This window comes from Aythya fuligula, chromosome 6 (assembly GCF_009819795.1).
Source record: "Aythya fuligula isolate bAytFul2 chromosome 6, bAytFul2.pri, whole genome shotgun sequence".
In the NCBI taxonomy this organism is placed as follows: Eukaryota; Metazoa; Chordata; class Aves; order Anseriformes; family Anatidae; genus Aythya; species Aythya fuligula.
In genome coordinates, this window is record NC_045564.1 from 37825336 (window position 1) to 37850747 (window position 25412).

At 44.6% G+C, this 25412-nt stretch overlaps 1 protein-coding gene across 2 annotated transcripts; it reads right to left on the reverse strand.

The window, feature by feature from the left end:
• Positions 1-229: 229 nt before the first annotated feature.
• Positions 230-21350, reverse strand: STAM2 (signal transducing adaptor molecule 2). 2 transcript variants are annotated; one of them, XM_032189843.1, is made up of 14 exons: positions 21285-21350; positions 15207-15291; positions 13785-13860; positions 13482-13577; positions 11362-11508; positions 9674-9743; positions 9140-9326; positions 7953-8047; positions 7455-7537; positions 7183-7270; positions 6634-6688; positions 5856-6009; positions 4135-4304; positions 230-3901 (listed from the first exon to the last, which is right to left on the reverse strand). In XM_032189843.1, exons 1-14 carry the CDS (start codon positions 21322-21324, stop codon positions 3670-3672), a joined length of 1578 nt encoding a protein of 525 aa, XP_032045734.1. In that variant the 5' UTR covers positions 21325-21350; the 3' UTR covers positions 230-3669. The 2 variants fall into 2 exon arrangements, with proteins under 2 accessions (XP_032045734.1, XP_032045735.1); XM_032189844.1 differs by having other exon boundaries at positions 21289-21326.
• Positions 21351-25412: the final 4062 nt, after the last annotated feature.

Sequence of the window (25412 nt, forward strand, 5' to 3'; positions counted from 1 at the left end):
GAAATTAGGCTCGCCTCTTCCAGAGCACTGGCACTGCTGGGAGCGCGTGGGAGCACGCTGAGCTGGAGGTAAGTGGGCGCACGGCTGAGCGGGCTGGGGAAGGAGGAAGGTGAAGGCTGCAGCAGTGAAGTTCATGATTCACGCTGTGAGTGGCACTTCAGGCAGCTTTTGCCTCGTCTTTCTGGCAAGGATTTAACCTAAGGAGTAAACAGAAGACTCTTCACCCGTGTTTGTTAAATAAACTTTGTTTTATTCACACAAGGCAATGCACACATATTGCAGACAAGAGGCCAAACGGATATTCCATTAAAACAGATCCCCTACCCTTAATACTGCAAACTGTGGAAGGTAATTTTCTGTAAGAACTGTGACGCATCTATTAACCAGCACATATTCACCTCAAACCCCAGGCAAAATAGAAGTAGAACCACAACCTGCATCCAGAACTCAGGCATGCTGTGTGCTGGGGGTCAGTTCGCCAGCTGGCAGACGTTACAATTCCAGTGGAGCCAGCAGAGATGAAAATCCAAAGTGCTCAGACCCTGCCCATTCATGTTTCTTTTCCTTCATTTCTCATTTGCACTGATTCAAAGCAGTTTCAGTCAGTTTCATGTAAAATTTATCTGGTAAGAGCCATAAATTCTAAAAAGTTATTTATTCGACAAATATATCACAGTGTTCAATGTAAGCAAGAGTAGTGCCTATTATGTCTTAGAAAAGATGCATAGATAAAAATAAGAAAAAACCCTTCCTATCAGAAAATAACTACTGGAAGAGATTGCAGCTACAGCCAGGTCCTGCTCGGCACTCCTTTCTAAAGGACAGCCTTCCAAAGAATTACAGTTCCACAAGCCTATGGACATCAATGAACAAAAGCTAAATGAACACAGAACATTACTTTAAGGTCTACCTGTTACAGAAATAATTTCAAGATTGTAATTTTTATACCAAATTTAATAGACAATGCATTTGTCACATCAAGGCCATATGAAATACCAACGAGTCTCAACACGCACCTCTGAACGGTGGCATTACAGACATGAAATCATTGCTTTCAGTTGACTATATCTTAGACGTAATAGGTTGCCAACCCACACTAGAAGAAAACGTATCGAGCATCGATATTTTTTAACACCCATGAAACAAATATTACAATAAAATTCTCCTTATAAAGTTGCACGAACTTCTATGTTAACTAATAAGAGTTTATATGAAAAAGCAGAAGTTATCTACCCTTGATTCCTGTTATAAAACAGTAGGAATAAACCTAGTGTAGAAATCCGAAGTTAGATAAATCCTTTGGCAGCATGTTCAGTTACAATCAGGCCTTAAAAATAAATATGATAATGTATAGAAGTTTGAGGAGGAAAAACAGTTCCTATTAACACCGAAACCCTCTAAATACACTATTTTAATAATTAAATTATTTTACACTATCTACAAGTTGCATATCACAGAATTCAGAATATAAGAGATGACAATCACAAATCTGGCTTTTATAAAATTTCAGGCTTTAACAGTATGCATATATGTAGCTGTGTAGAAAATCTCAGACAAATGAGTATATACATTATTTATATTCATAAAATAATTAGAAGTAATCAAATCACATCTGTCCAGCCATCTCCATTTAGGATATTCAACATTTCTGCTGGATCAAAGTTTTGAATCCAATAAAATTCTCTACCTTTATCTCATTACTAATAAACATGGAAAATCTATATAAATGACAGCAAGGTCTAGTTTGATTAAAAACCAATTTGGAACGAAATAAAACCTTAAAAAAAATCTCAAAACAATAAGAATTTTGAACAGCAGCATTGAAATTAATTATTCCTCTTAATGCAAGGAAAAAGTTCTCCAAGTACTCCAGTATTGCAACGTGTTATGTATGCTAAGCTACTTCAGAGGGAAGGATACAAGAAAATTAAAATCTTTTAAAAGGAAAGATAATAGATTCTTTCTAACTGCACAGATTTAAATAATGATTTAAAGAGCAGGTACTGAATCCCTTATTCCATAAGCATGAGGCTGCAATCGAATAAAGTCATGATACTAAGTAATTAAATAAAATGCAAAAGCAATGGAGGTGGCACTGAGTGAACGATGGTTTTTATTACTCAGCAACAGTCTACAATCTGATAGTTCTCATTTGGTAGAAAAATTATACACCAAACATACTTATTTAGACATTTTCGGAGTTTCAGACATTCAACAAGATGTTTTATCAGTCATTTGCTTCCATTATTTTCCCAATCTAAAGATTATTACTCATCGTAAAATTGTTAAAATATGTATAAATACGACTACGCTGAAGTGAGTAGGTAAACAGGAGAATTAAGTGATTTTTTCAGAGGCTGAAACCAGAAAAGAAAAAACATTCCTGAAAGGTAACTCAGCTCAACTGTTCCTCGTTAAAGAAAAAAAAAGAACCTACCCATTTAAAAGTGCATCAGGGAAGAAATTCTTAGATTTCTTTTCTTAGCCACCAAATGCTTCACTTGCACAGTCCCAAGGCAATTCCTTTTCTAAGGACGTCTGGTATTTTCAGTATGCAGCCATTCCTTTTATTAAATGAGGAGCACAATCACAAAGCACGCATAGTCTGCCTATATGTGGTCTGTTAAATGCACCTTTCCCAACTGGTTTAAGAGTTTCCCTCTGTAACCAGTCTTTATTTAGACATGTAGATGGCAGCAGCAAAAGGAAATCCTAGAGAGGCAAGAACCCCCTGGTCCCATAAAGATGCTTCCTGTTCCACTTGCCTCCCCAATGGAAACGGAACAAAGGTGGATTCTCAGTCTTAAGCTTCAAACATTCTTGAGCCCCTCCTTTACCACACAGAACTACAGCTCTCCTTCACTTCTACATACAACAAAAAAAGGGAAGAATACATTCTGTACAAGACCTCATATCCAGAGCACCCACAGTCTGCTGGGAGCATCCCTCGTGTGTACCACCTCTGCCAAAAGCAAGTTCAAGCAACCCCCCGCCATTTCCTTCAAGAGAAACACATCAGAGTTCCCTGTAGTTTCCCCAAATCTAATAGGCAGCACTGCAAAAACATCATTCCTCATACTTCTGTAGGTACGTGGTCCTCTCTGTCACAGTATCAAATCATTTTCTCTTCCAGCTCTCATCTGATTAACTCGTGCAGCTGTTCCAATTATCTAGTGCACACCGTATCATAAAGCTCACGACAGCAGCACAGAGAGGAGGTGTCTCAATCAGCAGAGATTTTCTAAAGCTACCTGGATAGAAAGATGACAGTGAGACACCAGAAGAGACAATGCGTAATGAGAGCAACGCATGACGCTGAGGATGCGTCCCCAAATTGCCAGAAACACATTAAAAGAGAAAATTATTTTGGGCCAATCTTTTTAGTTATATTCAGACTCACAAACAGCATTTCTTGAAACCGCTGAACTAAGGGCTCAAAGTAATCTGAAATTATTTTAAACCATTACCTAATCTAGTTCAAACTACCTTGAAGCAAATGATTAACAACCGGTTCTGATGTATATTTTTACTCAGCATCACCCGAATGCACTAAAAGTTGGGTTACTTAAAAAGGAAAACGCATTTTGATATCTGTGACAGGCATTAATAAAAATCATTAGGTTCAGCACATTGTATTCATTGCTTTAGAAATACGAGCCTGGTTTGTGTCTAAAGGAGGGGCTGTTGGTGGTAGTTTGTTTGTTGCTGCAGAACGGAATGAGCAGGAACTGCCATGGGATAACCTGGTCCTTGGGGCAGGCTGGACGCGTTGTTCTGGTAGGCTGCCATATCCACCGAGCCTCCCATCTGCTGCGGGCTGTAGGCAGCTGTGCTGGCAGCTGACGGAAGAGCCGCGTTCTGGTTCACGTACGTCTGGTTCAGCACAGAATCCGGTCCTGGGCTGTAAGGAAACAAACCAAAACAAATCTAACTCCGACAAGTTCCCATCTATTTCTCTGACAGGCAGATTTGCAAGTGAGAATTTTGCCTAGCCCAAAAGCAAGCTGTGTGTTTTCAAAGCGGTTAAACAGCATTACACGTCACTGTAAATACCTCATGGAGATACAGCCTCTAGGCAAAGCAGTAAAATTACCATCAGGGATAGGGTGACGTAAGAGCTTGCTGAAATGATACCTTAAATAGGCAGCTTGAGCAGGCTGAGCGGCTCCAGAAGAATTTATATTTTGAGGCAGAGACCTCAGCTGCCCCATCTGATCAGGTCCTAGGCCATAACCCGGGGAAACGGTGACTTGGTGAACACCCTGGATCATGTAGTTTCCACTAGGTGGCTGTACAGGATATGACTGTTAATTAAAAAAAAAGCATACCTTTTATTTTCAATTAAGCAGCAGCAAACGTGGCACAGAATACAACTACAATAAACAAATACATTAGGATTCCAAAGCTCAATAAATATCAGTTTTCCAACACACACAACTTCTCCTAACACATATGAGTAGTAAATAGGCATCCTTTATTGCCATCAGCAGGCACCTTTTTCAAAAATGCCCTGCTAACACGGTCTGTCCCTACTATCTGGAAGATCCTTTTGTACCATGTACAAGACCTTTGTCCCTCCCAGAAACCTTGTTTCTTTTTCTGTAATTTGCCTTGACTTTACAATATTTGGCCCTCACACATTTTGATGCACAAACACGGTTGAGTGGGATGAGCACCAGAAAAGATTTGTTATTTAATACATTTTGGGAATAAAAACAGAGGAATGTTCTAAGACTCTAACATAAGAGGAAATAAAAAAAAAAAAAAAACAAAAAACTTTAGTTTCTGGCATTTCTGATTTGAGATAACGCAAGTTTTTAATCAAAATTCAGATAGAGCAGGTGATATAACATGCTTATAGAAGTCTGTGCTGCTCATTGCTTTTGGACTTGGGACAGTACCGGGACACTGAAGGAACAGACAGTTTTGTGTCAAGTAACTGTGCTAGGCCCAGCACGAGTAGCATTATCTCACATTTTCACTGCTGGAAGCATGAATCTTGAAAGAAATAGTAAACCCCCATTGCCTTTTGGCTCACGTTACTTCTTAACCTCCAAATATACTGAATTTTTCATCGTTACCAGAATTTAAGGACATGGAATTACTTTTAACTGACAGATTTTCAGATCTAGCAGTTGCTATGGCAACTATTCTTTATTCTTTTCCCACTGAACAATTAGCATTAAAGTAAAATTCACTTGAAGTAAAAACACTCGTTCTATGCTTTCTTTAAAAAAGGATCTTTAAAATCCCTCTCCCCTCTATTTTTGTTTTCTTAGGACACCAGTGTGGCACACAACGGATACTGTAAATCAGTTCTGAGCAACTACACCCACTAATGCAATACCTTTTTTTTTCCCCCCTTGGGAAAAAAAAAAAAGCTAAAACCAGATGAAGGTTTCTATACTTAGCAAGTGCACTGGGCTCATGATTAATGCACTAATATTCAAGTTCACTCACATCCCTGCTATTAGATAAGAAGGTAACATTTTACTTTAAGACTGAGAACATGACTCATCGCAAGAATATCCACCAAGCTGCTGAAACACACAATTCTCACTAGGAAAAAAAAAAAAAATCACAGAAAGAATCTTTTAAGTATTTTCAATCAATCATCTTTATGTTAAAGTGAGCAAAATTAACATCTATAGCTTATTGTATGAGCAGGTAACTGCAAATTAAAGTACTCTGTTCTAGTGCTTAAGTGATATTTTGTTCTAAAGGCTACAGAAAGTCACCAGGCAATGTCAGATTGTTCGTAGGCTAGCAAGAAAGCCTACACTTCATTTTGGTGTCATCTTTTTAAATAGAAATCTGTATTAGGAAAGTCTCTATTTCCAGAAAAGGGTACTGACCTGCACTGAAACACCAGAAGATGTAGGTGGGTATTGTGCGGGATGGTGGAGTTTTGAGTAGGCTGAGTACATCGGTGTTTCATTCATCAGTTTGTTATAGAGCTCCAAAGCTTCCAGAACTTTCACATTCAGTTCAGATAATTCTGAATGCTTTCTGTTTCAAAACACATGTATGCAAACACTAAGATCCTCTAATATCTAGTGTTAGATGGTAAAAAAGGAAAGCACTTCATTAAACAGGTTTGAGCATGCAAGAAAAAAAATCTTGAAAGGTAGATGGCTGATTTCTTACACATCTGTATCATAAAACAGTCAGAACCCACTCCATTCCTTCTACCAGTGAAGGAGAGCCAAAATGGTGAACAACCATCCTTCCCTAGTTGCAATAAAGCAGGCAACTCCACGACGCTAGTCGATTTTTCCTTCCACCATTAAATATCCTGAGTCTGAGGGGAAAGAGGTAATGATGCTGACGAACAGATTTTCCTGTCGTGGAGGGCAGTGAGCATCAGAATGAGAATACCAAGTTCCAGACAGATAGAACAGCCCACAAGCAAGTGCTAAGATACAATACACCAAGTAACTTATGCAGTATGTTTAGGAGAGCAGCGACAAAATCTTCAGTACAGAAGTCCTGGTGTGGGTACTAAATGTTAAAAGTAGAATGGTCTAATTTTTTCTTGCAAGATTTTCTACTTTGAGAGATGAAGGAGGAAATAAAAAAATCAATACAATTTGAAGCATTAGTAAATCATGCAGAAGCTACATTCTGACTCACCTATCTATCTCTTCTAGTTTTTCATCTATCATTGGACCCATTTGTTGGCAAATATCTGTAACGACAAAAGAGTCCAAGTAGTTAACATACTTCACAACTCAATTTTAAATCCAGCCAAAATATACTTTAAGTACACTAAGCATACAGAATTGGACAGTGCCCCTGGTTATCAGGCGTGTCCAGTTCCTCCAAACCAGAGAAAAACCCTGGTTATTCTGCTTTGTCACCCTCTCTTCACTTTATGTCCACAAACAAAAGACTACTGATGAAAACCAGAGAAAATTTTGCATTTCTGCTTCCACCTCCAAGGTTTATGGGGTTCTCATCTTTCACTGGAGTACTACCTATGAATCCATCTAGGCCTCCCATACTGAAGATATTCCCTTATTTTCCACTTTTTTCATTCTAGAAAACACTCTAAAACACTCTCCCCCCCAAAGTACACTCAATTGTTCTTGCACACCTTGAACAAAAGAATTACCAGCTTAATCGATGGAAAAGAGTTGTGAGAAGAAATACAAGAATTAGCAAACTTAGTGCTCCAAGTACCTTCTGAGTCTAGAAGATCTGGAGAATCAAGCTTTAGATCTGTAGGATCTATACTCTGAAGTACCTGCAGTGTTTTATCCATCTTATCCTGAAAGGTGGGAGATGAGATTAATAACAGCAGTTTCTGAAGCACAGCAGAGACTGTTTTAATTTTCAAATTAAAAAAGGTCTTTATATTAAAAAAAAAAAGTTCTCTCAACTGGCAGCATCAAAGCAATGTCTTAATCACTTAAAAATATCCATATTTCTGTATATTGAAAGTGACTGCATACCTCGTCTATATAAACAGGCTCAGGTTCTGCTTTCTTAATTTCTTCTGCAGTATCCTCAGGAACACAATTTTTATCCACAGTTGCTGGAAGAACAAACAGTAGTTTCCTTCCTGTGGCTGCGTTACTATGTTCACTTAAAGTACACATTTTAATTGCTTAGCATCAAGTCTTTAAATGAGATAGAAATTTGAGTAAGTACATCAAAGAGTGATGCAGCTAGCTGCTGGAGAAGTATCATGTTACTCTCAAAGAATTATGGCAAAATGAACTGAATTACTGCAGCAGGGAGAAGGTAACAATTTACAATCAAAATGTATCTTTAAAGTGAGCTACAGCAGTGGTATCCACTTGCTTGCTTGAAACAATGTCAGGATTTCTCCCTGGATTCTTTCCTTGGGCTGATTTCAGGAAATCATTTTGCTGATGGGCTAATTAGTACTCCCACCACAAGGCTGCCTTTCTAAAAATAACGTGTCAGCTTTTGAGCAGCTAACTTACCTGCCTCAGGTTCAACGCTTAAGTCAGAAGTCACAAAATTAGACGGAAACAATCCCACACCTCTATGATTTTCACCTTTCCACCAATTGGCGTCACTGGGGAAATAAAGCCATGTTACAAAACCCTGACCATCAACAGCATTTTGTGCTTTTGACAGAAAACCTGTGATATCCGAGACACTATTTCCTAGGTGCCCAATAACAGAGGCAAAGGAGAACATCTGTACAGATTAGCAGCCCGGCAAAGCCAAGAGCAGGAGCTGGGGCACAGGGGTGGGCTCGGGGGAAGTAAAACCATTTAGCAGCAATCACTGCAAGCTTACAGCACAACTCCTCAGTTCTTCAGAGTGATTAGATGATAGCCCATTACTGCTTCACCTCAAAGTTTACAAGAGGTACACAAGTGGGGACTAACATTAGAAATATAATTAATCTGTCACAGCCTGTTAAATCAGAGCAGCGTTAGCAGGTTCTGCTTCTTAGCTGTCATTGGAGCAACAGTGACAATAGTGACAGTAACTACCTGCAGCATTTTTCCTCTGTTTTATTCCTAGCAAACGCGATGCTTGAGAGCCAGAGATCTAACAATTTCAGTACTGCAATGTGCATAGTTATTATGCTGTGTTATAACCAAGTTATAACTGGGCCAGTGGCTTGCAGTCCACTCAGCTGGGCAGAGGCTACTTTCTCCTTGCCACTGGTATTTTATTTATTTTTATTTATTTTTTATAATATAAAGCAGCAAGCCAGGGTTAACCAGGATGCTATCCATCAGAATCACAGCACGCTGCTTCTCCACTGAACCTCAGCAAAGCAAGACAGCTGCACAGGAGAACTTCAGAGAGAAAAGGCAGCTTCCTTTGATTACAGCCACCAAAAAGCTCCAACAGCATCAGAGAGTTTCAGTGGTGGTGGGTGGGGCTCTGTTTTAGAGAGATGGCTCATCACTGGGGAAATGTATGAACTGGGGGAGGAGGGCAAGGATGGCCTCAAAGAAGTGTAAGATCCATTTTTTTTCAAGGGTTAAAACAATTTGGGGTATGGAACAAATAGCAGAAGATAAAGGATCCGGGGAAGGCCAGAGTGACAATATACGTGCTTGTGGAAAAGAAAGCCCTGGGGGGAAAAAAAACTGCTAACAAGACAACAGTTGTGGAATAAAGGCACCTTCATCTGAGCGCGTTATACCTGTCATCCAAAACAAAAATAATTTCTCCACTTTTAAAGGTGAGCTCATTGTCCTCGACAGCTTCAAAGTCATAGAGAGCTCGCACCTTCCTTGAGTTCTGACTGGTTTGCTGAATGTCTGCAGACGGGTACAAGGATTTGGTTTCCATTTGTTGCTGTTTCTGCTCTTGCAATGACAATTCAATAGCTACAGTTAGGAGAGGAAAATAAAACAGGTAAGTCTGTCTATTTATCCCTGTATACAAGGGCAGTTTGCTTTCCTAAAATAAATACTTATTTTAACCATAAAGACCATGTTTATATTATCTTTTTTTTCTCCAAACTATGAGCCATTTATTACATTTCAACAGCTTTACTCTGCCCTACAACAGAATGAAAAGGTAAGACATTAAAATGTTTCATAACTCGTGCATGATTAACATAAACTTTAATTCCCAACCCGCTGTGCCCTCGCGTTCAGTTCTTGCAGCTGATTTCCATGCATTTTAACAAGACGCTCCAGAGCACAAGCCAAGGCTGTGACTAGTAATTTACCTTTAGCTATATCTTCATCTTCTTTGTTTTTACTTAACGATGAACCATTCTTAGCAGCATTAGTGGTAGCCTGCAAATGTGTTAACAATAGAATAAGTTCATGGTACAAAGGAAGAAGAAAGCTCTGTAATTATATACTTAAAAAAATTAGTAATAAGCTGTTTCTGATTAATTGCCTTATCAGAATATTTCATTACTGACCCAAGATGATCTTCTAGATGAAAAAATTTACTGTTCTCCAGAATCTCATCCATGTTTTATTTTGTTTTCAGCAGCAAAGTAAAATAAATAACAATCTCATTTATTTAAAAGATTTCATTTAAATACTTACTATCGTTATTTAAATGAGCTCTGTTTAAATGACTACGCTTTCTGCCTTTGCACTCCATACCTCCCCTCAAAAGGGAAGGAAAGCTCTTGGGAGTCCTACGTTTGTAAAGACCCAAGTTATTAACCTGCAGCCGGACTTGCTAAAAAAAAGTGAGATTTTTCTCCATGTCACACCAGAAGACACTCTCAGTCTCTGTTGTAGGAGCGTGGAAACAGAGTGAGTGTTAGGAGCTGCTGCCTTGCCTAACTGAGTCTCCACAACAGCACAGAGAAATCATTCTTAGAGTTTTCACTCCATCAAGGAAGTCATCCTGCAGGAACGAAGAACCTAGTTTCAGACACTGAGGTTATCAATGATCCTAGAAAACAATTCTGTGCAAGTATACCAGAAAATTCTAAACCTCAGTTTTACTGTTTGCAGTGAAGTGTGTGAGGTAAAGACAAAGATATAACTTCGTATGTATTTGGAGGAAAGAAAGTACAATTGGTTGCAGCTCTCTCAATCTTCCACGTTTCTACCATATGTTTTAATGCTCATCCTAGATTCAGAAGTGAGAACATCTTTGCAGAGAAAGGCAAGATTGCAGAAGTATTAAAAAACAACTCTGTTTAATACAGAGAAGAGTAAACTTCACATAAGGAAAACTCAACAGAAGCGACAGTTCTAATCTTCAGGATTGATTTTCGCCTAACTCATATTGAACATAAAAATATTTAGAAACATCAATAATAAAGCACAGAAAATAAGAAAACCTGTCACCGTATCTGTCAGCTAGATGATCAGGCATAACACACCAGCAGAAGGAAAAGAGAGAGCAAGTGAGGTTAGGGACTGGAGCCACCACTGCAGAGCCAGGGCAACTCCTGACACAGGAAAAAAAAATGAAACGGGAAATGGGGATTTAGGAAAGAAAAGCACAGAACAGATCAGCTTCAAAGATGCCTCAGTTCTAGATACTGCCCTTTGTTTCATGAGGCTCTGCAAAGGAAAAATAGAAGATATGTGCTCCAAGTCAGCAATTAGAGCCATGAAACACCAAGTACAAAGTGTGGGTGTAGGATTGCTTAGATTTAAGGCAGCGACAGCTCGACGAAGCTCTAAAAAAATGATCTGAAGAAAGACAGATCTAAAATGAAACAACTCATGAGGACATCATGAAATAGCTATTAGTCTGTTCTTATTTTTCTTCGGAAGGCAAGGAAATAAAAAAAGCAGAATGAAATGAACCTCAGAATTGGGAGGCAACAAAGATCCTCCTCTCCTCTGACCAAAAGCACCTCCCATGGACAGCTTTTCATTTTGTTCACTGCCAGAGGCTCAACAGGAGCAGAACGATGTATTCCTAACCAGCTTTTACCTGTGATCCAGCTGCAGGAAAAGTTACACCTTCTTCTTTTAAAGATTTAATTGTTGCGGATATTAAGCTACACTGGGGGTCCTTCTGAAATTCTTCTGACCACTCCACCATTAGACTTTTCAGCTTCTCAGATACTTTTGGATGAGCCTAGAAGACAAAATTGCATAGGAAGGAATACTTCCACCTCAAAGTGAGCAGAAATAGTTGTAAAACTTTGTTAACACAGCCTTTTTTTTTTTATTATATATATAAATACACTTAATAATCAATTCATTGTGTTCAGTAAGACAGTAAGAAAATTTTGGAAACATAACCTAGCAAACATGACCTTTTATACACCGATTCAGATATTACAGGCAGCATGTTTAGCCTCTGGAGCATCCTCCTTCGACCCTCACAGCACCCCTCCACAGCAAATTCTCTTGCACAGCCAAAACTTGGAATTTACAGGCAGCTCACCCATATATACTGCTGTAATTTTAGTGATGTCAATTTTAGGTGGTTAAAGAAAAAGACTGACAAACTTTTCCATTTCTCAGATGTTAGCCATGTTTCTACCTCAATAGTTTGGGGAGATTCAGGCTGCCTACCTCTGTGTCTTTCTCCATCCCCTACCCTCATCTAAAGGATTTACGGCTACTCTAAATCCAGGCCAGAGCACTGATTTTGTGCAACACTGCCAATTTTACCTGCTAACAACCTCATGCCAAGAGATAAACCACCTGAGAGAAGTGAGTCAGACTCAGGCATCACCCTACTGTATGAGTAAAGGACACACCTCAGAAGCATAACTTAAACTCCATCCACTTTCTAGTTTTCCTTCCAAGTAACTAAAAGCCTACCATTTGAACCCAAAGCCTCCAAACTAACACTGATACCTGCTGCTGAGTGAGGGTTCTGGGGCTGGTGGGCTCACCTGTATCTGCTTCAACCTGCCTTGTACAGATGGAAGCTTGGGACTGCACAAACACAGTGCGTGGCCACGATTTCCCATCTGAGTGTCCTTCAGAGCACAGTGTAAGCCTGTGGCTCACCCACAAACACGCTGAACAGTCAGAACATTGACGAGTTTGGGCTCAAGCATGCATTTAATTGAAATAAACCACCTAGCCCAGAAGGTTCATTATCAGCACAAAAATATTTGTTACACTTGTCTGAATGAATTTTCTTTCAGAGAAAAGGAGGAAGCACGATTTTATAGCCCCTCTGAGGATTCTTTCTCCAAATGAGGAAGGGACAGGGGAAAACACAAGTGTGCTTCCCACCAACAAAATAAATTATGCTCCAGTAGGCGATTCTTCAGCAGGATTAAAGGTTTGTTGTTACATCCACAAGCACTGTCAGACCATGAAGGTCAATGTTCTATTTCAGAATGGACCATGGCTAATGAGAATGAAGTGGAGGACTTCAAGACCTATTTTTCCCGCAGAAAGCAAGAAACAGAAGAGCCATGAACTCATTTTGCTTCCCAGCAGTTTTATTAGTTTCCTTAATTGCTTTGCTCAACCTCTGATGGTTCCGGGCCTCCCATACATTTGAAGACTATCTTCTTCAGTCATTCTTGTCTTCAACTGGAGCAGTAATTACGGTAAAGCTGTTTCTGCTTACTCAGTTCTTTACATCTAGATTTAGATCCCATCAGCTGCTTGACCCCAACCACTGAGGTCTTCCTTTCTCAGTTACCTCCTCATTCAGTGTTCTGAGAATCTCCAGAAACTCAGGTGTCTGAAGCCTTCCTCCTTTTCCTTGTAAAAATATAATTTAACCTTCTCACTGCTTTCCCTTTGCACTTTAGCTTATGAATTTCATTAAAGACACATAAAAACTCTTTTCAGGGAAAGCTGCCTTCACTATCAAATTAATTGGGCTTAGGAGGAGTCACAGATTATAATTAAAATTGCTTGTGTAATTTTGTTAAAATTTGGGGCAGGCAGTAAATGGAAATACACAAATTTCAGGGATAAGAAACAGCCAGCAGCATTTCCAACTGCACCAAAACCAGAAGATTTGATTAGCTAGCAAATTAACTAGAGCATTAGTTTTGCCAGTTCTTTGCTACAATGAGAGAAAGCAAAGAAATCACCAAATAATTCTCCCCCCCAAAGTTATAAGATAATTACCTTGTTTATTATACCTCGAGCTTCACTAGCAAAGTCACGAGAACACACTTCTAAGTGAAATATTTTCCCACAGTTTGATACGCAGGCTCCTAAAAGCTGACAACAGAAATACAACGGTGAAGACGTATGCCAACAATAATCCAAAATAAAAGCATGCACAGGAAGTTCACCCTTTGTTCAGCACGCACTCTCCCAGTGACTACTGAAGACACACAGAAAGGTATTAACTGATCAGTACACACTTCCCAGCTCCATCACCTAAAGGAACAGAAAGGTTTTGGGAAACAGGGACAGTTTACTCACTGTAAGTGCTTGCAAAGCCACATGGGGAACTTTATGATTTACTCTCTTCATGATGGCTTTAAGGCAATCCTTTGCTCTAAAAAAGGAACAAAGAAAGTATTAGCGATGGATGCCACTGACCTAATTTGCAGAATGAATGAAACCAGATACTGAACTTTGCTAAGCAAACAAAACCGTCTCTATTTTAAAAAATGCAAATGCAACCTAACCTAAACTTTTCCCAAAGCAAGCCTGAAAAAAGCGCTTAACAACGTGTTTGTTCTTAAACGTGCTGAATTGGAGCAGACTCCATTTTTATTCTGGCATTTTGTATTAATTTCCATAGTACTGCTGACACGTCACAAAGAGAGCATTTGCTACTACACTGAGGAAACAGATTTGACATAGACAACGAAAGAAACATCTGCATTAAAAAAAATACCTCTGCAGCAGCAGTGACTGAATGGCTATTTAACTGACTACTGTAAGTCTCTCTATAGATTTAATTTAAAACACATTCACAGCTTCTTAGCTCTTGGATCTCATTTTCAAGTCACTTGATTATAAAAATTTAAGATTTTTTGTGTTGACATTCCCTTTTTCCCCAGAAGGAGAGGATTTAAAATAATTCCCTCCACAGAAATTTCCTAGCATTAAAGATTTTTAAAAAAGGACCCAAAGAATATTCTACACTTTTTCCCTTGAGGCCTAAAGATTCCCAGATTGAAGGGATCTGCCTTTCTTCCCTGTGGGACAGGACGTAACTAATACAAAAAGAACTTTCTCAGTGTAGTACCCTTAAATACTACAAATAAACGATAAAAAATTAAGATCACTTGAGAATTCAAGGTATGTACCAGTTCAAGTTGACTACAAAATTTGAAGCATTTTTCCACTGTAAAAGATTACCTCAAAAATGAGCAGATACTTCTGGCAGTTACAAGATCACTGAATTACCACTTACATTTCTGTATTACCACTTAGGCTAAACTGATCCAAATTGAGGTGGGCATTGACCTCAGTTGTTTTTTCTTTTTTTCTCTTTTCTCCTATATCAGTCCCATCCTTTCTAATCAACAAACAGATAAATTCCTCATCATAAATAGCAAACTGTCCTAACTAGATTTTTTTCCAAAGAAACTAGTTCACCATTTCCTATTGACATAGTTCCTTCTCAAAAGGAATGCAAGATCATTAAAGATAACAAACTTGGTCTACTGTGCAAAACCTCATAAAATTGGGATGCATGCAACATCTCCCAAATGCTCTACTGGACATCTGGTTGGAACATTTCTTTTAAAGAATTTTAAAGCCAACTGCACACGTCTGTAGAGCTTACAGAAGCATCAGATCATTAGCATTTTGAGATGTATTTCTTCTGAAACAGTATTCTTCTTCATGAGAACATGAAATTGCATATTGTGATGCTGAGACATAGCTTACCCATTGGGAGTACTGCCAACTTTGTCACATATATCCATAATAAGCCCCCAGTCCTCGCTGGTGTTGTATTCATTTGTAGCCTTTTCTGTAACGAAAACCAAGACTGATTAAGCATAAAAATACCCTATTAAATTCAGATTCTAGGGAGCAAATGCCTTCACAGCCATACAGAAAAGGCAGCTCCCCATATAAAACACTGAAAGGCAGTGTCTTCCAGAGTGCTAATTCCTGCTGTTTTATGAAGTGTTCTGCATGTATTTTCATAAGGAATGATGAATAGCACGGGACTAACAAATGCATCGAGTGTTTTGAAGATCCAGAAAGTAAAAACTAAGTGTAATGTTGTAATTAATGAAAAAACTGCTTCTGTACACTTTGCTTACTTCCTGCAAGTTTAGGCCATAACCCTAAGTTGGGGTTTGCTCAAGGCCTTCCAATCTTTGCATTCATTATAATTATATAATATAGAATATAATACATATTATATGTATTGTGTATTATGTATCGTGTATATTATATGTGATATATAATACATATCATATATAATTTCCTTATTTTCAAGGAAAATAAATAAATCCTTTCAGACCTCTGAAGGAAAACCACCTCCTCCTTCAATAAACTTCTTACAACACTCCTCCACTAGATGTTTTCAAGAAATCTGAATGTCACAAGCGTAGAGAAAAGTCAGTGACATGAAAGGGTTACTGAAGGTCCCGAAACTGGCCAACAACACCCCAAACTGCTTCATCTCAAGAGCGTATCCCTCCTTATCCCTTACAGCGTTCCGTTCACCACGTTAGCAGACAAGGGATAATGCCATTTGTATTTCCCATTTTTGGTACAACCATGTTATTTTAATGCCACATAAACATTACAGCTCTATTAAAACAACTCAAAATCAATATTTTATGCACTACACTTGCCATCTTATGATTTAATTTTAACATGCCATTTTAGTATTTTGACTAAGCTGCAAGGTAAGAGCCCTCAGATATTTATGCCACGTAGGAACGCGCTCCATAAACGCTGCTGGCAATACCATCATTACTACTTTTATAGGATTTTGGGTAAGAGAAGTCATTACATCCCTTTGGGACTGAGCACTTCAAAGGCTATTGAGCAGATTAACGCAGCGCATGATGGTCACTATTAACACGATGGCGCTCTGTGGCAGCAGCTGGTCCAAAATGACCGGGCCTGCTGCCAGCAGCACTGGCTAAATGCATTTTCGGGTGCGCAGTTTGGCATCTTCCTGATAACCAGCTCCACCGCTCGGTTCTGCAGCCAGGAGCTGCAACAAACACCCCCTGGCAGCAGAGCGGCCTCCCCAAGAAAACACAAGCACAGCAGAGCCCCCAAAACCTTCATTACAGATCTAAAAGCAAACCAAGGAGCAGGAAAGGAAGCTGGCAATTTGGGCCACACGTTACCTTCACAGGTTGGAATTACTCTTCAAGGGAAGCAAATCCCATTTGAAAGCATGTTCCTACTGCACAAAGCTCCTTAAAATACTTCCCCAGAAAAGACACAAGTGCTAGATTCTAAGTGCATCAATATTTTTAGGACACTAAAACTAAATTAATTGCTCATTCTTGAAAATAAAGGAGAGACTGTGATTTGAAACAGCCTGCCGCGCTGTTTATTTAAAGAAAGCCAAACAAAGAACCCCTACGTGCAGGGCATCGCCTGGGTGTGTGAACTGCGAGTACTGAACCAGCACAAAGGAGGCACCAGAACAGCACAACGCGACGCTCGGTGCACACAGCTTCGCCTGCTGTTTGCTGTGAAGCTCCACCAGCTGATGGTGCTTTTTTTAAAGCATCACCTTGCACGCCTCCATCCCCGGGGTGCAAATCCTGCCAGCAGGGCTCGCCAGCCAAATTCATCCCTCTCATCTAACAGCAGCAGCAGCTGTGCTCACCACACCAGCAGCAATACCCACACAGCACACCGGGCACATGGTTTAGTCCCGCTGCCTTGTGGCAGCCCCAGCTGAAAGCTGTTTCTGCTCTGAACCCCCAGCTGCCTGCTGCACACACCTCTTTGCCACCAGCAAAAAGCCAACGGTGAGCAGCAAGAAATGGGAAGAGGTCAAGAGAAAGGCATGGAAGCTGAGAAAACACCAGGGTGCGTTTCACACTTGAGTCTTTGGAGCCTCAAAACGCCACAGATGGCAGTGACCAACGCCACGCTTTGGTTTTTCCAGTCCCAGCAATGCCTCAGGAGGCTGCAGACCCACCTGAGGCACAGAAGAGCTTTGATGCAGGTGGGCACAGCTCGCAAAGCAAGGCTGCAGACAGGCACTGCCACGTGTCTTAGCGTTGTTTCCCACCTCATTGACTCCAAAACCTCAAATCCAGACCCCTACACTTCTCCCTTCCTACGCTCCCTCCTCTTTTCCTCCACTACTCTCCTTTTAAAATGGAACAGCAATCAAATAAGGTAACTAACTTCTGGAGAGGTTCTTTAAAAAAAGATAATAGGATCCATAAAATGCACCTGAGGTGCTCTGAGCAGACACACACATTGGATTTGCAAAAGCCATCTCCTCTGAAACGTGGCAGCAAAGAGCTGTGCTGAAATAGAGCCGTGGGACAGACAGGTAGGAGATGCGGAGCACTCTGGTTGTTCACAGGACAGTTGAAGTGCAAGCTCGTAAAATTAGTGGGGAAAAAAGCAGCATAAACACTTCTCCTTGCACATACACAGCTGTGCCACAGGCAGCTCCCTCCTCCTGGACCCACGCACGCCGTTCCATGGGCAGACACAGCCCCACTGGCTGCCCTGCAGCAGCCTCGCACAGCTTCTGAGGTTTCCCTCCTTGCCAGCAGGACGGATTAATGCATTAACAGCATCTGCCTTCGCGCCTCGCACGAGCTCCAGCTGAGGAATCATCTTGGAGAGTAACTACCCTGCAGATGCTGAGACAGGGACCTGGATCCGAGGAAGCAGATGTGGGAAGGTGCCTTCTGCAGGGCTCCTTCAGTGCTAGGAGAAAAACTTGCAGCGAGGGGAAACGAGCAAGGCAGGTTGCTGACAGCTCGCCCTCACTGCTGCCCAGCGCCCAGCCTTCACCTGCAAAGTGTTTTCTTATTCTGCCCTGAGCTTGCCAACAATGCCAAACAACACGTCAGCTAAAAAAATAAGTACTCAAATGCAATATTTTTTTTCCCTGTGTCAGTTTTTACACTAGAAGCAGAGAAAACCAAGCAGTCACATGTGGACTTCGCACAAGGAGCCTTCCAGCTTGGTGTGCCATTAGTTAAACCCGATCAGTGGAACGACAGCCTTCTAGAGGCTGATTTGCCTCCAAAATATATGCAAAATAAAATCTTGTAGGCACAATCAATCTTGCATCTGGAGCGTTACACAGCACCACTCTCAGTTTGTAAGAACAGAGCCAGGGTAACAAAAATGAAAGGCTAAAACCTGGAGGACAATCCTGACTGCTGGTTTTCGGAACCACAAAAACAAATTCCTGTAAACCTGAAACTTAGCCCTACACCTTCTGTTGCTTACCTCGCCTTCGCCTCCCCAGATTAGAGAGGAGGCAAGGAAGTCATCTAGCTTTGCCTTAATGAGCGATTATGAAGATGATCGCTGTGCTCATGAGGCTTGCACTTGCAGTAAGGCAGCACGGTCCAGTTGGTCCTCACTGAAAGGCAGCCCTGCTTGGAAGGACCCCGGGTAATTAACTGAATGACCCCGGGTAATTAACTGAATGACCCTGGGGAAGGAGTGGCAGAGGGAAAGCACCCGGAGTCAGCAGGCCAACAGCCTGAGAAGCAACCAGCACTGCCTGTCGGTCTGGGAGCCCTCAGTAACCACCTCCCGTATCAAACATGGAACTGCAGCTCCACGGGGCAGGAAGCTGAGTCACTCAGATGAAGGTAAGGTCTGTGGGCTGGAGGAGATTTAAAGAAGTGAAAGAGAAAGATCCAAGCAAGAATGACACCAAAACTCGCAATCAGCTTGTCCTCAAGCATCTGCAAGGCCTTAGACCAGGCACTGAAGCAAGAATTATCACTGGGAAATGAAAGGGGAGGTGCTGAGGAGACGCAGGTGCTGTTCCCAGCGAGGTCACCTTCCCTGGGGTTGATTTAAGCACCAGCTGCTCTGTTCGGATGGCAGGGAGGTATTTCAGGGGAAGCCACGTGCGAGCTGTTAGCCACAGCTCCTGGCTCGCTGCACAAGGCGAGGAAGGCGAGCTGGGACGTACAGCACTCCCAGGGCGGGGAGCGTTCCCTTCCTGAGCGCCTCCAGAATCGCTCTGGAAATCAATGCTGCGAGCCCTGGCTGACACCGACCGCGGGAGAAGGGTCAGGAGGAAGCCAGCAGAAAGCTGGGAGGTGTCTCCCGTGGAAAGGACGAGCAAAGCACCGTGTAAGGAGGAACGTAAAGCAATCGGGGCTGGATCACACAGCCAAAGGTGACCGTAGGACAGAACACAGACTCAATTAAAGTTCCTCCTAGAAACACGAGCTCGGTGGCTGGAAACCAGAGCAGAACAACAGGCACACCAAGTCCTGGCACAGGAGGACGTGGGCCACCAAGGGAAAGCAGCACAAAGAGCAAACAGCCCCAGAACCAAACACCCCAGCGAAGGACAAGGAAACAAATCTCCAAGCTACCAGCAACCCGTGACACTGCGGGCGGGTCTGGGAGTCATTGGAGCTACACAAATACTTCCTGCTCCCCTGCTGCTGCCAACCTTGTGACAGCAGGCCAGCTGCTGGAAGGCTGAGGAGGCACAGACCTCTTCCCTGCTGGAGGAAGAGCTACTTGAGAGACGAAGGCTGTGTGGCAGCCAGGGTTACGCTGGAGGACAGCACGTGCGAGTGAATGACCTACCAGGAGCATCAGGCAGGAAATTAAATCGCTTCCAACCCTGTGAAGAACTCAAGGACTGGGCTGGAGAACCAGCAGAAGGAAAGCAAAATCCCAAACTAGCCCAAAGGTTACAGGAGAGCTACAGGCAGCAGCCAGGAGCTGGGACTGCAGGCAGCCCTGCACGTTTTGCACCACGAAAACAAGGCCAGCTGTGGCAGAGCGAGGGAGTGTTTATCTACACTTTCTAGAGGTGCCCTGAGCAAACCCCAGTATGAAATGCATGGTCCGGGCAGATAGCTGCATCGACCCGACTTGTCGCTGCTCCCAGCAGCAGGGCCCTGCTCCTCCCTTGGGCCTTGTCGGGGCAGCCCTGCCCCTTGTCTTCACTGCCACTTTGCAGCCCTCGATGGTTTAAATTGCCAAATTCCCAAAGTCATCACCTTCACAGATGATCCAACCCGTAAGCCAAACAGCTCTGTGAAATAAGCTTTGTGCCAAAATGCCTGAGTTAAAGCAGCTTGGGGGGGAAGTTCAAAAAAATCTGGGTGGAAGAGAACACAGGAAAGGAGCTCTCCTTCCCTGCAGCACCAGGACATCATTTGGGCTCACTTACGTGCTTGGTACCTACCTTATTTCTTAAGCAAAATGAAGAAAAAACAGTAACAGTTAAATCCTGACAGAAGCAGTACGTGCAAGCAGTTATGGTCTGTACGTATAGCACAAAGTTTAAGAAAGCACAAGTGCACAGCCCGCCACCTTTGCAGCACTACAGGAAATACACTGCTATACAAATATATAGAAGAATACTCCTGGAGTGTTTGTGTTTGGCCATGCACACAGCACACAGCTGTGACAGCTCCAGTTCAAAAAGCCTTCCCTCGTGCAGGTAGAGCACCTGGAGCCATGTGAAAGGTAACCCCAGACGTAAGCCTGGGCACACAGAAACCTCCCACCCGCACACACCGAGGCCCTGGCAAAACCCGCAGGAACGCAGCGCTCCCTCAGCCTACAGCCGCAGCCTGACGGCAACCACAGCCCCGACCCTCACGGCTACCTTCTCACTTTCCTCTTCCGGCGCCCCGGGCCAGCAATGCCTTTATTTCGGTCATTTTCTCTCAGAGAGCCCCACACCGGCCCGCCCCGGGGCCCACCTCCCCCCGCCACCAGGCCTCGCTCCGCCGCGGGGCCAAGGCCGCGAGCTCCCCGCCCCCCCCACCGCCTCCCCGCGCCTCCCGGGCGCTCTCTCACCCACGTCCTGCTCGAAGGGGTTGGCGGCGAACAGCGGCATCGCGGCGGCGGCGCCCCCCGGGCCCGGCCCCGCTCCTCCTCCTCCTCCGCCGCCGCCGCCGCCGCCACAGCACCGGGCAGCGCCCGCCCCGCCGCGAGGCCCCCGCGGCTGCCCCGCGCCGCGCCTGTCTGCGGCAGGCAGGCACGCACCGGGGCAGCCCGGCAGCACGGGGTCCTCGCGGCAGTGCTGTGCGGAGGGCACGCCCCCGGTGCACAAGCCACGCCCACTCCCCCACAAGCCGCGCCACCTCGTCTGCATAAGCCACGCCCCTCACCCGCTAGGCCACGCCCCCTGTTTGGTGGTGTGGCGTCACGCGCGGGCGCCATCTTGTGGCGGTGCGGGGCCGGGCGGGGGCGCTGCCCCGCCGCCATGTTGGCTGCCCCCCCCCGGGCAGGGATACCGGGCCCTAATTTAACCCCTCGGCTGTAGGATAAAAGCCCAAAGCTTTATAAAAGCCCAAAGCACAAAGCTGAGGGGCTCAAGGTGCTCTATGGGGTCTGGGGTGGTCTGGGCGGGCGGTCTCTCAGGTCCTTCAGAGCCCCCTGGTGTTGTGCTCCGTGAGGGACTCACCCCCCCCCGACGGGGTCGTGAGGTAAAGTTAAGGCTATCTATCGGAATTTAAAGGAATTGTGAGGGAATAATTAAAGGTTATACACCAGAAAGTGAGATTCACTGGAAGAACATGCCGATATTCCTTCAGGAAGGGAGGCGGCGCCTGCACCTCAGCGCGCTGGGTGCTAACGGCGCCTGCTGCAGGCACTGCGGGCTGCACACACACGGTGCCCCGGGGCTGGCAGAGCCCAGCCGAGCCTTAACCGAGCCTTAACCGAGCCGTAACCGAGCATTAACCCAGCATTAACCGAGCATTAACCGAGCCGTGCCGAGCCGTGCCAGGCCGCCCGCAGGCTGCAGAGGGCGCCGGCAGCTCGCTGAGGCGAGGCCGGGCAGCACCGGGCAGCGCCTCCCCCTCCGCCTGCAGGTCGGTGACTGGACCGAAACTCGGGGTTTCAGTCAGAAAATCGGCCTTGAAGCAGCGCAGTGTTGTCTCTGTCAGCGGGACGCTGCACCTGAGGGCTGCCCGGCTTCCAGAGGGGAAGGATTTCAGGGGGAGGACCCCCAGTGCCCAGCCCCTCGGCTTCCAGCAGCCGTGCACGGAACAGAAGCGCCTGCGGAGCTCCTGCTGCAGGTGACGGCACAACCAAAGCCATGGGACGTTTCCCAATGGCTCCTAATCAACCTAAGTTCGTCGGTAAATAATTAAATCCGCAGGAATAACAAGACATGGGAGGAGAAAAGGAAAAAAAAAATGGGGCTCTGCCAATTATTTGAGTCCTCCAGGAACAAGCTGTTTGTGAAGAAGAACTCCTAGGGAGCCCTACCGAGGAGGACAGAAAAAACAACTCTAAAAAAGTCACTTCTAAACCCATTTCTCCAGACCAAAGCTGGCAGCAGCGAGCAGGCCGTGCCCACCTGCAGCCCTGCTATCAGCCACGGCTCGGCTTCTCCTCGCTCGGTGCTGCCCTGGCACACATCAAAGGGGCCCGCTCCCAGCTTCCCCCGTCACTTTTGTAACAGCGCGCTGTCATAATATTTAATTTCAAGCCTTGGCTTTTATAACACACGTGTTGAAGGACAATTAATATTGTCCAAAATGTTTGCTTTTAACGAACTTGGGGAGCACTTAGGGAGCTTTCTCCTGCTGCCTAAAAGCCCAGAAGTGACTTGCTAAGACTTTGGGCTTTGTTTTGTAGCTGACTGGGCTCTCTGTATTTCCCCAGCTGCCCCCTGGTTGACTTGCCAGTTTTTGTGGTTTACTGAAATATTTTTTGCTCTTTTTCTAATGCTCTCTCTCCCTTGGTGCTCTGTGTAGGAGTCGCGCAGACAGAGAAACCGATTAAGCAGAGAAATGCTGAAAATAATTCTGCTAAAGCATTTCAAGATGTCCACGCGAAGACTCTCTCCCCCTCAGCCCTTCTGATTCTCCTGGTAGGTGAGGCTTGTGCCGAGGGAGGCTGGAGAGCAGCACGCTCTCGAGTGCTCGCCTTCTGCATTCCTACTGCTTTCTGCTCAGCAGCTGGGCAGACCTCGTGTCCCTCGTGCCCTTGCATGCGAGGAGCCTCTGCTTGAAACAAGCCTGGAAAAGCCTGAGCGCTTTTACGAGTGACTTCTCCTTTATGCGCAGCCTGATGCCACTTAGATGCAACGTGCCCTCCCTGCTTAAAGACTTTGATCCATTACTGTTAAACTTTTTTTTGGCTTTTGTTACGCAGCTTAAGCATTCAAGTTGCCTCATGCAAGCACTTAGGCGCTTTTTCATGCGTGGTTATTGCAGTACACTTGGAATTGAGCTGCTATTAACGGAAATAGATTATTTTTTTCCAAGGAGAAGTTGTATTTCCTTGTACCTGCTGTTTCACGGTGCTGTTTGCCTTTCAGCTGCCTCCCCTGACGAGCCCCAAAGGCCAAGGGGCTTGCGTTCGGCGTGCTGGGGCTCCTCGAGCTGCACCCCTTCACATCACACAAATCCCAGAGGGTTTCACCCCGAGGAACCCTGCTGGGGCTTGGTGCTTTCCAGCACACAAACGAACATTTTTAATTATTCCCGAGCTCCTGCACCCGCCTGGACGGATGCAGAACAGGAGAGGAAACAGCAGCCGGCCCCGCAGCCGCTGTGTCAGGCGGACGCGGTCACACGCTGAATGTATGCTCGGCCATCAGCTGATGGCACAGCACACAACGCAGCCGGCGGGCGCTGCCAGTCTCGTTCCCCTTCCTCAGCAAAAAATAAACCAAAAGAGCCCCGTGTCAGAGAGAGATTCGGGAGTTCACGAGATGGGGACTGGGACAAATGAGCGAGCCTGACAAAATGAGCCCCCATGCAGCGAGCAGCACAGGTTGCTCATTCCAGCTGTGCATTTTCCAGGATTTACCCCAAACTGCAGGTTCTCTGGTGCTGGAGCAGAGGGAATTGGCTTTTTTTTTTCCATTGTGGAGGAGGCTCCAGGAGGGCGCGGGTCCCAGCGGGTCCCACAGCCCGGGGGCACCCCACGACCACCGGAGCCCCCCGTGTGCTGCTGAGGGAGGCGAGCCGGGCTCGGGGAGCCGGAGCAATGTCACCGACCGCCTCCTACATCTGGTACATCTCAGGATAATTTATTTTAACCTCTGAAGATACAAGGGAAAATATTTGAAGGGGATGGAGCCGTGCCAGTATTTCCAGTTCATTATAAGCAAAGAGCTGTTGCTTATAGCACTTTTTTGGAGCGGAGAGCAGTCTGGTTTTAAATCCCTGAAGCAATGAGGCATCGTGTACAAGCCAATGTAAATTCTTCGTCGCTAAAGAATTCGCTAATTAAAAAACTTTAATTTTTAAATCCAGCCTAAAGTTTCCCCTCGTTTCCTCCCGTTCCATAAACGTTCTCCCTGCCCTTCCCCGGGCACGGCCGGCTGCCGGGGCTCACCCCAATTTCTCGGGGCCGGCTCCAGGCACAGCCGGGGCTGGGGCGTGCTCGGGGCCGGGCCCTGGGGGAGCTGGGCAGGGCTGGCTGGAATGTTAAATCGCCTCCAAAGATGCTCAAACCCCAAAAACTGCGCGGTCGGGGCCAAAGGTGAGGTGAAGGCCCGGCAGTGCCCCAGCGCCGGGTGTTTGGGTGGCGTTTGGGACCCCGTGCCAGCTGCGGGTGGCAGTGGGGACATTGGCAGCGTGGGCACTGGGCATGGCGAGTGCTTGTAGGGAAACCCAGAGCCACGAGCAGGGAGGCAGCTTCACCAGGAGATGACACCGCACAAGCAGCTACGTGTGAGCGTTAGCAGCATTCAGGCTTAATTAAATTCCTGCGAGGTTTTTTGGGTCTTCATAAAGCTCCTTTGAGCTTTCTGCCAACTAGGATGTGCTCTCTGGCTTCGGAATATGAAAGCGAGTGGTGTTGTGTTTTGCAAATATGTTTTCTAATGCATGCAAGTGCTGAGTGTGCAGAAGCCTCCCTGCTCTCCACGATTAACAAAATTACAGAAGCAGCGAGGGCAGCAGCCCGTCTTGTTTTTGACGATCCCTCGCAAACAGGAGACGGATCAAAGTGTCCCGTGAT